General features: G+C 45.2%; 1 protein-coding gene across 1 annotated transcript in view; it reads left to right on the forward strand.

The window, feature by feature from the left end:
* The window catches only part of LOC141147164 (rac GTPase-activating protein 1-like), a 113,574-nt gene that overhangs the window by 91,681 nt on the left and 7,600 nt on the right, over window positions 1–14,293 (forward strand). Inside the window, exons 12-14 of the mRNA XM_073634313.1 lie at window positions 10,839–10,944; window positions 11,094–11,226; window positions 13,964–14,072. Coding sequence (XP_073490414.1) covers window positions 10,839–10,944; window positions 11,094–11,226; window positions 13,964–14,072 — 348 coding nt within the window. The remainder of the gene's footprint in view (window positions 1–10,838; window positions 10,945–11,093; window positions 11,227–13,963; window positions 14,073–14,293) is intronic.

Below are 14,293 nucleotides of genomic sequence, written 5' to 3' on the forward strand. Positions count from 1 at the left end.
AGGGTGCGTCTGTCCACCGACTCGGTCGATTGGCTGACCTTCATAAAAATGAATGAGTCTTGGATCACCACCAGCTACCAAGCACCTGATGCTGATGTAACCGAATAATTTTTTTTGAAATCTCAGATCCCTTCAAAGACTGCCTATGCTGATGCTGAGTGACTATCCCTGAGTAATTATCCTCTTCCTCCTCAATCATCACGCTGATAGCTTGTTGCAGTGTTGTGGCACCAGCACCAGTGCCTAAGGCCCAATTTTTCTGCCCCTGTCTAACAGGGGCGTGTAATTACAATTTTTGATGCAATACTTTGCAGCAGGGCTCGTTCCTGCGTTCCAACTAGAGTGTCTGTGAGGGGTTGCAGTGTTGTGGCACCAGCACCAGTGCCTAAGGCCCAATTTTTCTGCCCCTGTCTAACAGGGGCGTGTAATTACAATTTTTGAAGCAATAATTTGCAGCAGGGCTCGTTCCTGCATTCCAACTAGAGTGTCTGTGAGGGGTTGCAGTGTTGTGGCACCAGCACCAGTGCCTAAGGCCCAATTTTTCTGCCCCTGTCTAACAGGGGCGTGTAATTACAATTTTTGAAGCAATAATTTGCAGCAGGGCTCGTTCCTGCGTTCCAACTAGAGTGTCTGTGAGGGGTTGCAGTGTTGTGGCACCAGCACCAGTGCCTAAGGCCTAATTTTTCAGCTCCTGTTCAACAGGGGCATGTAATTACAATTCTTGATCTAATATTTCACAGCAGGGCCCTGTGAGGGCTTACAGTGTTGTGGCCACAGCAACACCTAAGGCCCAAATTTCTGCTGAGTATATAGGGCAGGACCCTACTTTCAAACATCTAACTTACAAACGACTCCTACTTGCAAACGGAAGGAGACAACAGGAAGTGAGATGAAATCTACCCCTAGGAAGGGAAATTCTCTCCTGTAAGAGTTAATATGGGAAAACAAGTTCTCCTTTCCACTGATGCTTTCCAATCCTTGTTCCACAAAAAAACCCAAATTTTCAAAAAACATTTTTCATTGGGACAAAAAAGTGAGGTGAAATCTTCTGAAGAGGAGGAAAGACAGCAAAACAAATGTCACAGGGGTGATAACCCTTCCCTATGTTTTCCAAAAAGCTTAGAAAAGATTTTTTGGCTGGAGCTAAACACGTTAAAAATGTTCAAAATTACAAACAGATTCTACTTAACAACAAACCTACAGTCCCTGTCTTGTTTGCACCGCCTGTATACTGCTGTTCAGAGTATATAGGGCCTGGTGGCCCCACACCTTTCCTTATTTTAATTTGGGTGCGGGGTTCCCCTTAATATCCATACAAGACCCAAAGGGACTGGTAATGGACTGGGGGGTACCCATGCCGTTTGTCTCACTGATTTTCATCCATATTGCCATGACCCGACATTACATTAAACCCGCAAGCAGTTTTAAATGAGATTTTTTCCTTTAAAAATGACATTTGGTGCAGGGACTGTTCTAAACATGGGAAACACGCGTCACTTTACAGGCATACTATAGACACCCCCCAGGTACGATATTTAAAGGAATATTTCACTTTTTTTTTTTTACTTTAAGCATCATTAAAATCACTGCTCCTGAAAAAACGGCCGTTTTTAAAAGTTTTTTTTGCATTGATACATGTCCCCTGGGGTAGGACCCGGGTCCCCAAACCCTTTTTAGGACAATACCATGCAAATTAGCCTTTAAAATGAGCACTTTTGATTTCGAACGTTCGAGTCCCATAGACGTCAATGGGGTTCTAACGTTCGTGCGAACTTTCGGTCCGTTCGCGGGTTCTGGTGCGAACCGAACCGGGGGGTGTTCGGCTCATCCCTACCCCCTATTTATTATTGTGTGTGTTTTTCTGGGAGGACACACAGAGGAACAACGTGAATGTAATATTTAACCAGGGGATAACTGAAAAAAACGTAAGGGCCAAACAAAGAATTATGGTCACATTAATCTAGGCAAGGAACCGATCTTTAATGTGTTCCACCAACCAATCAAATAAAATCTTTAATGTGAACTACAAGGTCCACTTGATGTTTGCGCCCCCCCCCCCCCCCCTTGCATAACATCTTGAATTATGTAATGGCCCAAGAAAAAAAATCACCCAATCATCCCAGTAGAGTGGAACTATACTCTCCTTCCATCCAGCGATGTGTTCTCCCATGCTCGCCTAGTCGAGTATTCTTGTTGCAAGATCCTAGAATAGCTGAAGATCGCAAATCTCGCAAGAAGGCGGTCTTGCCTCGATATCAAAGTATGATTTGTGTATTGATTGCTTCTCTGCAGATGGGGTATATAACGATGTTTTTCAAAGCAAATGGTTCTGACCTTCAGGCCCCACATCCAATCACCACCTTAACTTCCGAAACCTCTCCAAAAGTCAACGCTTCTAAAGAAGACTACACTAAACTATGAATTCACTCCCTGGTTATAGATCACCTTGACTATTGCAACTCTGTCTTTGTTGGCCTACCTCTACACAGGTTACCTCTCCAGTCCATCACGAATGCTGCTACTTGACTCCTCCACCTTACCATCCCTTCAATGTCTATCACCCCTCTCTGCCAATCCCTCCACTGCCTTTGGCTTACACAGTGAATAAAGTTCAAAATTCCAACCACAATCTTCAAAGTCATCCATAACTCTGCCCCCATCTATATCACCTAAACTGTCCTCTTCACTCCTTCAAAGACCACCTGCTCTCTAGCTACCTTGTTGACTCCTTCCATGCTTGCCTCTATGACTTCTCCTCCAGAACCTCTCTCATCTGGAACTCTCTACCCCAATCTGTCTGGCTATCTTTTACTCTGTCCGCCTAAAGGTGATCCCTGAAAACTCATCAACTTCTCATTGAAGCCTTCCACCTAGCAAATGAACTTCTACTGTAACTCATCCATCAGTTATTACCTTTTGTATCACCCCCCCTCCCCCCTGCAATACAATCCTTTATAGATTGTAAGCTCCCATGAGCAAGGCCCTCCTAATGCCTGGTACACACAATGAGAATATTGGACCAATGACCTACCGTTTTTTTTTTCTTGGTATGCTAGTCTCAAATTGAAAATGAAGAGGTTACTAAAGTTACAAAAATTTTCTTATGACAGAATACAACTTCGAAAGGGATGTATTGTAATGTATTTTTTCATTTCCGAGAATGCGTGGTCTTGGTCTTCCGAATTTTTATTCCGACAAATACTGTACTAATTAAATGAAAATCGTCTGTTCTGGTATCGGAAATAGAATTTTTATGGAAAAATTTTCGTGTTTGTCCCTTCTGATAATTTCACATGAACTGTCATGATCGGCTCTCAAAAGCTGTGCACGAACAATCAGATTATCGTAGGAGCGCTTTTAAAGCGAGTGTACGAGGCATAACCCTCTTGTATTGACTTGTGTTGTATTTGTACTGTCTCCCATTTAATTTGTAAAGCATTGTGCAAGCTGCTGGCACTATATACTGTAAATTCTGTTTAATAAAAGAATTAATCCCTGTTTTAAAGAGAAGTCACTCTCCTTAGAAAAACTGCAGATTCCACCCAATGGGGTGCAGATCTCGCATGTCCAAGTGGCATCCTTTAGTGCCATGGTTCTTGACCTTTTTTGAGACATGGACCCCTTTAATAATCAGATAAAAGCTGTGGACCCCCTCAGAAGTATTCACATAAACGCAACATTGCATGCAATAAATATATGTACTTTATGTCATTAAAATTTGATTGCCTTATACATATGACATACACGGAGTATGAATAAAGTAAACCATCTTAAAGTTATATTAGTCTTGTTTAGAATTTTTTTGTTTGTTTAAAAATTACACTTGCCTGCTCTGTGTAATGGTTCTACACAGAGCAGCCCGGATCCTCCTCTTCTCAGGTCCCTCGCTGGTGCTCCTGGCCCCTCCCTCCTGTCCACTCTCTCCACAGCAAGCAGCTTGCTATGGGGGCACCCGAGCCACTGCTCTGTGTGTCCATTCAGACACTAAGTAGTGGCTCAGCCCCACCCCCTCTCTCTCACCATTGGTCACTGACTTTGATAGCAGCGGGAAACCAATTACTTCTGTTGCTGCATCTCAGCCAGAGAGGAGCGAGAGACCCGGGAGAGCCTTGGCTCTTGTGAACATCGCTAGATGGAGATCAGGGTTAGGTAAGTATTGGGGTCAAGGGGGAGCTGCACACTGAAGGTTTTTTACCTACATGCATAGAATGCATGAAGGTAAGAAACCTTCAGCCTTTACAACCACGTTAATGAAAAACGCACTCCTTTCCATGCAAAGGGTAATAGCTGCTCATTCCAAACATGAAATACAATCATCTTGTGCCAATTATTTTTAATTATTTTTTTTTAAATTTTTTTTCTGCTTAAACCTAATACTACTGCGGATAGTACTACTGCTACTTGTACTACTACTACTACGACTACTGCTACTACTAGAGAATGCAAATTAGCAGTTGCTATTATGAAATGGCAGAGAACAATGTTACAAAATGTAGATGGTAAACCTAGGCCAACGACAAACGACGCTTAGTGGTTGACACTGTAGGCAGTGACAGGGGGGCATTTATTTAATTTCTTTCAATGGGAAACCACTGATTGGGTCAAAAGGGAGGTCTGCATAGTGAATGTATGTATTTTTCCCCATTCATCTTTCAGGACAGCGCCATAGAGAGACACCGGCTCCTCCCCTCTTAGGAAACACCGCCTTCCAATTCAATATTTAAATCTCATCCTCCCAACGGCCCCTCAGTTCAGGTGTTTCCTCCGGTGGGGAGACACTGCTTGGGAACCGTGGCGGATCAGTCAGGGAGACTGAAGCCAAAGATTTTGTGTGAGGAAGAGGGGGAGTCGGGTCTCTCTAGCTCTTTCCCTCTACTATTGTTTGTTCAGTTAGGTAAAGGCTGGGGAAGCCTTACTTACCTATTTTTAAAACTGAATTGGCGCGCCTCAGCCTCTCTTGGGGAAAGAGACAGCTGAGGAGGTCCGTGTTTCTTCTGCCCAGGGGGGCGCTGTGGGAAGTGCCTGAGTCTCTCCTGCTTGTTCAAGCAGCCAGCGTTTGAAGCTCTATGGCCGGGTCGGATGACGGGTGACGTCAGTTCCGGCGAGGGCGGGCACTTCCGACGATTCCGCGTCTTCCGGTTCCGGACGCGGGAAAAGAAAACGGTCCGAGCGTTCGGCTGGTGCGACCCTCTTGCTTTGCTGTAGAGTCAGCTGTCGGGGGAAACGATCGACCACCATCCTCAGCGGACATGTCTGAGACAGAGGTCTCTAGAACTGCTCCAGGAGACAGTAGCACCAGCCATGCTAAGGTAAGTGGAACCCTGGGGTGGTGTTCCCTTACCTAAATCCCGATAGCTTCACGGGTGTTCTCCCCTCACTGGTGGTCGGGGGGAAGGGGAGTGTGTCTGGGACCCTGGTGGTGGTTGGTCCTGGGGGGGGCACTCCTGGTGGTCCTCTGTAAAAGCACTGGTGGGATTGGGCATTTATGGCGACTCTCTCTCTTTCTTTTTCAGAAAGCCACAGAGAAAAGCAAGTCGCCTCATGGTTCAAAGAAAAAATGCCCCTCTTGTAGAGTTAGTATGGGGGAATCCTGGACCAAGGCACTTTGCAAGGAGTGCATTGATGGATTAGTCAGGGAACAGGCAGCAGAACAGGGTACAGATCTTGCTGCATCCGTCAAAGAGCTTTCTAGCACCTTTCAGTCCTTTAAAGCACTCTTTTCTAGCTTCCAGTTGCCGCAAGCCCAAAGCAGTCCTTTACCAGTGCAGCAGAGTGTTACACCTAGCCCAGTGGATACTCCCTCTGTTAGTGGAGAGAGACCAGGGGGCTCCAGAGTGGAAATTGAGGAGGAGCCAGATAGCACCGCTTCAGATTCTCAAAGGGAATCGGATGTGGAGGAGGTGGATGGGGAATCCACAAAAACCTCTCGCTATAAGCTTTCCCTGGACGAAGTGGAGGAGCTCTTGGGAGCTATTCACACCACTTTGGGAATTCAGGAAGAAAAGAAGGTGTTATCGCTCCATGACCAAATGTACAAAGGTCTTGGGGAACAAAAAAGGAAGGATTTCCCAGTCCATGATGTATTGGTTGAGGCCATAAAGAATGAATGGAAAGATCCTGAGAGAAAACCTTTCTTTTCAAGGGCTTTGAAGCGAAGGTTTCCTTTTTCAGAAGGGGAGTCTCTAGTCTGGAATAAGACCCCTAGGCTGGATGCTGCTTTTTCTCAGGTTTCCAGGCAAACAGATCTGGCCTTCGAGGACATGGGGGTTCTTGCAGACCCCATGGACAGAAGGATGGACTCTCTCTTAAAGAAGTCCTGGGATTCGTCACAGGGAAACCTTAAGCCTGCCATGGCGGTCACAGTAGTGGCCCGCAATATGGAATATTGGCTTACGCAGATAAAGGCGCATATTGAGGCAGGAACGCCAAAAGAGACTATTTTGGCTTCCTTTCCCATGCTACTTAAGGGTGTAGCGTATATTGCGGACGCTTCCGCCGAATCAGTGCGCATGTCCGCAAGGTCTTCAGCCCTCACTAATTCGGCTCGAAGGGCCCTATGGCTTAAGACGTGGCAAGGAGACAGCGCGTCTAAAGTTAAACTCTGTGGAATTCCCCTCACAGGAGATCTCTTGTTTGGCCCAGGTTTAGAGACCGTTTTAGACCGGACGGCCGATAAGAAAAAGGCCTTTCCCATTAAAAAGAAGTTTGGGGAGCAGGCTAAAAGAAAGTTTCGCCCTCAGAGAAAGTTTGAAACCCCAAAAGGAGAGCGGCAGAAAAAAGCTTGGGGGCAGAAGGGCAAGGGGCGGGGAGGGGCGATTTTTCGCCCTCCTGAACAGCCCAAGAAGACCCAATGACGGGGTAACCACGGTGGGAGGAAGATTGGGGGCCTTCCTCCCACAATGGGAGATGATCACCTCCAACCAGTTTGTGTTAGGGATCATAAGAAGAGGTTACCAGCTAGAGTTCTCAGAACCTCCTCAGCACAGACTTCTGGTCACCGAGCTGCCAAAGTGTGCAGAGAAAGCGTCAGCTCTTCTATCCTCCCTACAGGAGTTAGAGGAACAAGAGGTGATAGTGAGGGTTCCTGTAGAGGAGATAGGCAGAGGCTTTTACTCCCACATTTTTGTGGTCCGCAAGCCTTCGGGAAAATTCAGGCTTATCATGAATCTGAAGCCTCTGAATGTATCAATTACCTACAGGAAATTCCGGATGGATTCTGTCTATTCGGTGAAAGCGCTTCTTCCCCCAAATTGCTTCATGGCGTCAATAGACTTAAAGGACGCTTATCTGCACATTCCAGTCGCAGAAAGTTACCAGAGGTTTCTCAGACTGGCGGTGAAAACTGGGGAAGGAACGTTTCATCTACAGTTCAAAGCACTCCCCTTTGGACTATCCTCTTCCCCCCGCATCTTCACCAAAGTGATGGTGGAGGTCCTGGCTTTCTTGCGGCTCAGAGGCATCTCTGTAGTCGCGTACCTGGACGACCTACTCCTGTTTGCTCCTTCCCCGGAGCAGTTGTACCAGGATCTTCAGGTAGCAAGAGACAGCTTAGAAAACCTGGGATGGCTCTTGAACCTGGAAAAATCCAGTTTGGTTCCGGCCCAAAAGGTCACCTTCCTGGGCTATGTACTGGATTCGACAAAACAAAAAGTGTTCCTTCCAGCAGAAAAAATCCAGAAGGTAGACAGAGCAATATTACTGCTCCAGGGCAGCAGTCAGATCTCGGTAAGGAAAGCAATGTCAGCACTGGGCTTACTGACTTCCACGCTTCCGGCAGTTCAGTGGGCAGGGCTGCACTTTCGCCCCCTACAGCTGTTTATTCTGAGTGTCTGGGACCACAGTCCAGCATCTCTGGACTCCCTTATATCTGTGCCAAGTCAGGTCAAAAGGTCCCTCTGGTGGTGGAGGAAAGGGTCCAATCTCTCACAGGGCCTGGAGTGGGTTCTTCCAGTGTCCAGAACGGTTACGACCGATGCGAGCGGCACAGGGTGGGGAGCACACCTAGATTCCCAGACGATGCAAGGCACCTGGGAAAAAGAAGACGCAAAGAAGTCCTCGAACTGGAGGGAACTGAGAGCAATAGAGTTGGCTCTCAGAGCTTTTCAGAGAGAACTCCTGGGGCAGCATGTGAGGGTCCGTTCGGACAACTCATCAGCAGTGGCCTACATCAACAGGCAAGGGGGAACCAGGAGCAGATCCTTGTGGGGTCTGGCAGAATCCATCCTCAGGTGGGCCGAAGGGAGCATTCTCTCTCTCTCTGCAATACATCTGAAGGGGGAGCAGAACCACGTAGCAGATTTTCTGAGCAGAAAAATGCTGAAGGAAGGCGACTGGGTCTTGAACCAGGACATCTTCGAGATGATTACTCGGAAGTGGGGGGGTCCCCTCCGTGGATCTCTTCGCCTCAAAGGCGAATACGAAAGCTCGTCTGTTCTTTTCCCTAAACAGATGGGACGGAGCAGCCGGGGTGGATGCACTAGCTCAGAGCTGGCGTTTCTCAAAGTGTTATGCCTTCCCCCCTCCCGTAATGATCCCAGCAGTTCTGAGAAAATTTCGGTCAGAAGACACAACCCTCATTCTGATCGCACCACACTGGCCAAGGAGGCCGTGGTTCTCCCTCTTGAAGAGTCTGACAGTGGAGCCTCCCTGGATTCTGCCTATCCGGGAGGATCTTCTCTCTCAGGGTCCAATCTGTTGCCCTCAGGTGGAGCGATGGAACCTCGCAGCGTGGCTACTGAGGAAGAATTGCTAAAGGGCAAAGGTTTCTCGGATCGGCTAGTGACCACTCTCCTAAATTGCAGGAAAAGAGAGATGCAAGCCATTTACCTAAAGGTGTGGAAACGCTTTAACAGTTGGTGCACAGAAAGCTCCTTCGATGTACGAAGTTCTGTAGCAGTATTAGAGTTTCTGCAGGCAGGAGCGGACAAAGGATTAGCCCTTAGCACCTTGAAAGGACAAGTATCGGCACTAAGCGTTTTCCTGGAAAAGCCACTAGCTATAGATCCTTGGGTAGCTAGGTTTTTTAGAGCTTTAGGCAGACAGAGGCCTGTTAAAAGTTCCCCATTCCCAGTGTGGGATCTTTCCTTAGTTTTACAGTCTCTTACAGGGGATCCTTTTGAGCCATTGGAATCCTGTACCTTGAAGTTGATCACCCTCAAAACTGTGTTTTTGGTGGCGATCACCACAGCAAGGAGAGTAAGTGAACTCGAAGCCCTTTCTATTAGGGCGCCTTTTTTTCAGGTTTTTCCGGACCGTTTGATTTTTAAAACGGATCCGGCCTTTTTACCAAAAGTGGCCTCTAGTTTTCATAGGGACCAGGAAATTATTTTACCTACCTTCTGTTCGAATCCTGTGAGGGAACAGGAGCATATTTTTCACAAACTGGACGTTAGAAGGTGCGTCCTTCAGTACTTAGTACAAAACAGTTTAGGAAATCCGATTCTTTTTTTGTATTGTTTTCAGGGGCTAGGAAAGGGTTCAAAGCCTCTAGACGATCAATAGCCAGATGGTTAAGGTTGGCCATTAGACAGGCCTATGTAATCGGGGGTTTGGAGCCCCCGGAGGGTATTAAAGCACCACCAGGGCAGTGGCAACTTCTCAAGCAGAGTGGGCTGGTGCTTCTCCGGAGCAGATCTGTAGAGCAGCAACGTGGTCCAGTTTTTCCACGTTTGTGAAGCATTACAGATTGGACCTGCTGTCAGCCAAAGACCAAGCCTTTGGGCGTAAGGTGCTGCAGGCAGTAGTCCCTCCCTAAGGTAAGGTGCTTGCTTATCCTCTCTATGGTGCTGTCCTGAAAGATGAATGGGGAAAAACGGAGTTACTTACCGGTAACATCCTTTTCCAGGAATCTTTCAGGACAGCACTAGTACCCACCCAGGTTTTTGATTGTCTATGAGAACTCATCGCATGAGAACGTCAGGTAAGATAAAGATTTGTATGACGTATTCTTGTGTCTCCCCAGCTGGCCGGAGGAACTCGTGAAGAACTGAGGGGCCGTTGGGAGGATGAGATTTAAATATTGAATTGGAAGGCGGTGTTTCCTAAGAGGGGAGGAGCCGGTGTCTCTCTATGGTGCTGTCCTGAAAGATTCCTGGAAAAGGATGTTACCGGTAAGTAACTCCGTTTTTTTTATCTGACCTTTTGGACCCCCTGAAACCCATCCATGGACCACTTATTGGTCCATGAACCCCATGTTTAGAGCCCTTCTAATAGTGGTAACTGGGAGTTGCCTGTTCACAGCAGAGCATAATATTAGCACAGAGATGCTTGAACTTGAATTTATCCCATATTTGGTATTTTTCCATACTGCAAGGACAAGCATCGGTTCAGGGTTTAAAGCAAAAGTGCACATATCCTATAGGAGCACAGCGGGGGGCCAAGGATGGGACTTCAGATGATCACTCTCTTGGACTACAAAAGATGTAGTCCCAAATGTCTGCCACCATCTGCTGAAAACATGGTGATTAGGTTTGGCTGCGCAAACAATTGCTGATACGGTTATGTTTGAATGGCCTTTTATGAGCTGGCTTGCTGAGAAACCAACTACAGATCGAGCCACCTTCCATTCTGGGTCTCAGCTCTGTATTAAATAAGTTCACCAAAAGGTTTGCAAGCCTTGTGCTACAGAATGCTCAAAGTATTTTTAATATTGTCCCTGCAGTTCTCTCCCTCTTTGTATTATTTAGAGATCATGGCAAATGCCAAAATGGAGCTTCCTAACACCCAATTCAATTCCTTGTATCAGTATGTTTGTTTTTTTTTCCAGTTTTCATAAATTGGCCTCAGTGTTTTGGCATCTCGCTGAATTGTGAACAACTTTTTTCTTTTTTTTTACCCAGATATTCTCAATGAGAATGATGGTAAAACTGAGATCTGTCAAGCTGTGCAAGATCTACCTCCAGCCAACCGAGATACCTTGGCCTTCCTCATCCTCCACCTGTACAGGTAAGCCTGACCCCATTATTCTCTCATGGCATGTTATTCTCTCTTTGACCAGGTTGTACGCTATAACAATTTTCTTTTACGTTTTGATATGTTTTAAGTAGCCCCCCCCCCTCCCCTCCCATGTCTCAGCAGTCCTTCTTTTCCTATAGGGTGATGCGCAGTCCAGAGTGTCAGATGGATAAGATGAACTTGGCTCGAGTCCTTGGCCCAACTATTGTTGGGTACTCAGTGCCACATCCCAGCCCTTTCATCATCATGCAAGATACCCCAAGACAAGCCAAGGTAAAAGACTCTGATGGGGTTTTGTGGATGTTCAAAAAACCATAGTATATTTTCAAGCAAATATGTTTTTTTCAAGTTTTGGGACGGTTTACCCGAAAGGAAACCTTTTTAATTTGACTTTTTTATATTGAAAGTTTTTTTTACATGTGTTGTCTAAATGTCCAAAACCTAAACCTTTTGTGTTTATCCAAGTTTTCAAAGTTCTTACTGAAATCACACTTTCTATAAAACAATAGGGAGCATGTCATGAATTTTTTTTTTCTTTTTAAGTTACAATTTTTAGACTTAAAAAAAAAAGCATGTTGCTCATTGTGGGGGAAAATGCTGCTCCGAGCTGTAAAACAAGAAGGTAGAAACAAGGAACTGGACATGACTCTTCAAATGGTGAGGAAAGTCCTTGCTTGAGCCTGAGGACTTGATTTCTGCAGCTATTCAAAAAATGGGGTCAAAAAATGTATCCTTGATAAATGTGTATCATCCAGATTGAAAAAAATTCATCTGCAAGCTAAGCTTGTTTTGATCTCTGGCAGGTGATGCACGCTCTTCCAGTGACACAAAGTCCAAGTACCAATTGGCCTTCACCAGAGCTTTTGATGGTGGAGATGGGCCAGAAGTTCAGAATCCTTAGTGGTTCCTGGAACTTTTTGTCACAACTGGCAACAGGGGGTAGAAGGTACAGGAGGCTTTGATGTAGAGACAAGGGACCAGTCAGGAAAAAGCATAGGTCTTCGGTGTGCAGCAAGCAGAGTGTAGTCAGTCTGGTTCGACAATCAAGAAGACAAATGGTGAGAATACTTAGGAAATTTGGGTCAGCAGTAGGTAATAGTCTTCAGTACTGTAGCTCTTGCTTATGGATACCTGGTTTGAAGACAGAGCACCAGCCACTTCCATGGCCAGTGCTTAAAACCCCTCCAGGCCACTCCCAGCATCATTAGCGTGTGCTGAAGCGCATTAGAAGACCAGGACTATACAGTAGGTACCCCACTGCAGGGTCTCCTGGGGGTAATGGAAGATGAAGTAATGAGCAATAGTACGAGAATGTTCTTGAGACTAATGTTTTATTATGTCAGGAAGCTAATTGTTCTAAATTGGATAAAGAGGGATCATCTTACCTTATCGGCTTGGAAAGGATTGGTTAATGCAAATATTACACTGTATAAAATGATCTATGAAGCAAGAGGTAGTAAGAAAAAATTCAATAAAGTATGGGGAAGATGGACAAACCCAAAGGAAACTACGCCATGTGATATCTAAAATGGAATTTCTATATACCGCATTTGAGTAATATAGTCTGTAAGATGACATTGGGAGAGCATGTTCCAGGGGGCTGGGGAGATGACGGCACACAGCGCAATTGGTTTAGGAGGTATCCGCCTCTATGGTTTTTTTTCTCTATATTTTTTTTTTATACATTTTTTTTATTTTTTTTACATGTCTTAGGCTGATGATAATTTACATTATAATTATAGAAGGCAACTGGTATTTTATAGTTTTTAAAAAATACTATCTGTACTGATATCTCTTATCATTGGATGCTTAATCTGAACTAATCTTGAATGATAATTGTACTTTGGTTGCAACTAGGAATATACCCTACATGCAATGTTCTATTCTCTGTATGTGCATTTGGCAAATAAAAACCTTTTTAAAAAAAAAAAAGACGACCAGGACTGAATAAGGTGTGTGGGTGTAACATGTAAAATAGCCTTAGAGGTAGACTTATCTTTTAATATCTTCTATTCCAGAACTCTCAGCTCAGGGGCATTAAACATTACAATATATTTGCAATACAGGATGTTCGCTACTTCACAAACATAAAAGTGCAAAATGTCTGTATATATCAAAAGTCCTTAAATTAAAAAAAAATCTAATGAGTTCAGTCCCAGAAAAGAATTGGAAAAATGTGCATGCAAACAAGTGATAATGGGGACCAACTCAGCATTTGAGGACTGAGGGTATCCAAGCACTGTGCAAACTCCTCCAAGTAACACTGTACTGGCTTACCAGATTGATATGACCTTTTCACTATAGAAAGGTCAAAACAGAACAGCAGACATCCTGCGGGTCTTCCTAAGTGTAGTCATCAACAGATTAGTACCATAACCATCTTAGGGAACAGTCAAAAAGGAATTCTCAATCATGTATCCTTCCAGGTATTGACATATCAAAGAGAAGATAAATGGCTCCTTTATAATGCATACCAGTTAAAAATGTTCTTTATTAAAAGGTAGGAACACTTGCATGCGAAAAAGTAAAAAATGCTTGTAAACAAACTCTGGCAGGTAAAAAACAATTTGGCCTCCCTCTGACTTCCTGTTTCCACGATGACGTCACAGCAATCTCCTCCCTATGTGTATTTCGGGGGCATGGAAGAGGTCACGAAACGCGTAGGGGAGCCTGCTGTGACGTCAACACGTGCGCAAAAGAAGTCAGAAGGAGGCCATCTTCTCAGGGTTCCTTGTTTATTAATTACAATATATTTCCCTGATTAAAGTGGGATTTTCTGGCCACTAAAAGGCGTTGCCTGCTTTTTGCTATTACCATGCATCATGTCACTTAAAGCCTAGCTAAAGTTCACATGGTTCCTTCCTTTTATTAGACTTCAGAAAGTCCCATTATTTTCAATCAGCTGGGACTTGGGATTGGAATAAGAGGAATAGCGTGAAGCAGGGCCGGCATATGTCATGAGCTACTATAGCTGCAGTTCTGTTCATATGGAATTGCCTTCCTTTTCCAGGTAATGTCTCTTCTGCTCTCACTGCCCTCTGGATTCTGGAATCAGTTTCTTTCCAACAACCAGGAGAATCAGGAGAATCAGAACTGTGACTCGGTGAGCTTGGCACAAGGTGAGATCAATCACTACCGTATTACACACCCCCCCCCCCCCCAGCATGCTTGTAAAATTGGTGACCTTTATGCTGCCTATATTAAAGAAGACTCACTTCCATTTTTTATGAATGTGTTCTGTTCCCCAGGGAATGAAGTACATGTAGTCATTTGTCTCATCTTATGAGCTGTGAGGTAGGACAGGGCACCCCATCCTTCCTCCACAGCCGCCCGACAACGA

This window comes from Aquarana catesbeiana, linkage group LG06 (genome assembly GCF_042186555.1).
Source record: "Aquarana catesbeiana isolate 2022-GZ linkage group LG06, ASM4218655v1, whole genome shotgun sequence".
NCBI classification, from domain to species: domain Eukaryota; kingdom Metazoa; phylum Chordata; class Amphibia; order Anura; family Ranidae; genus Aquarana; species Aquarana catesbeiana.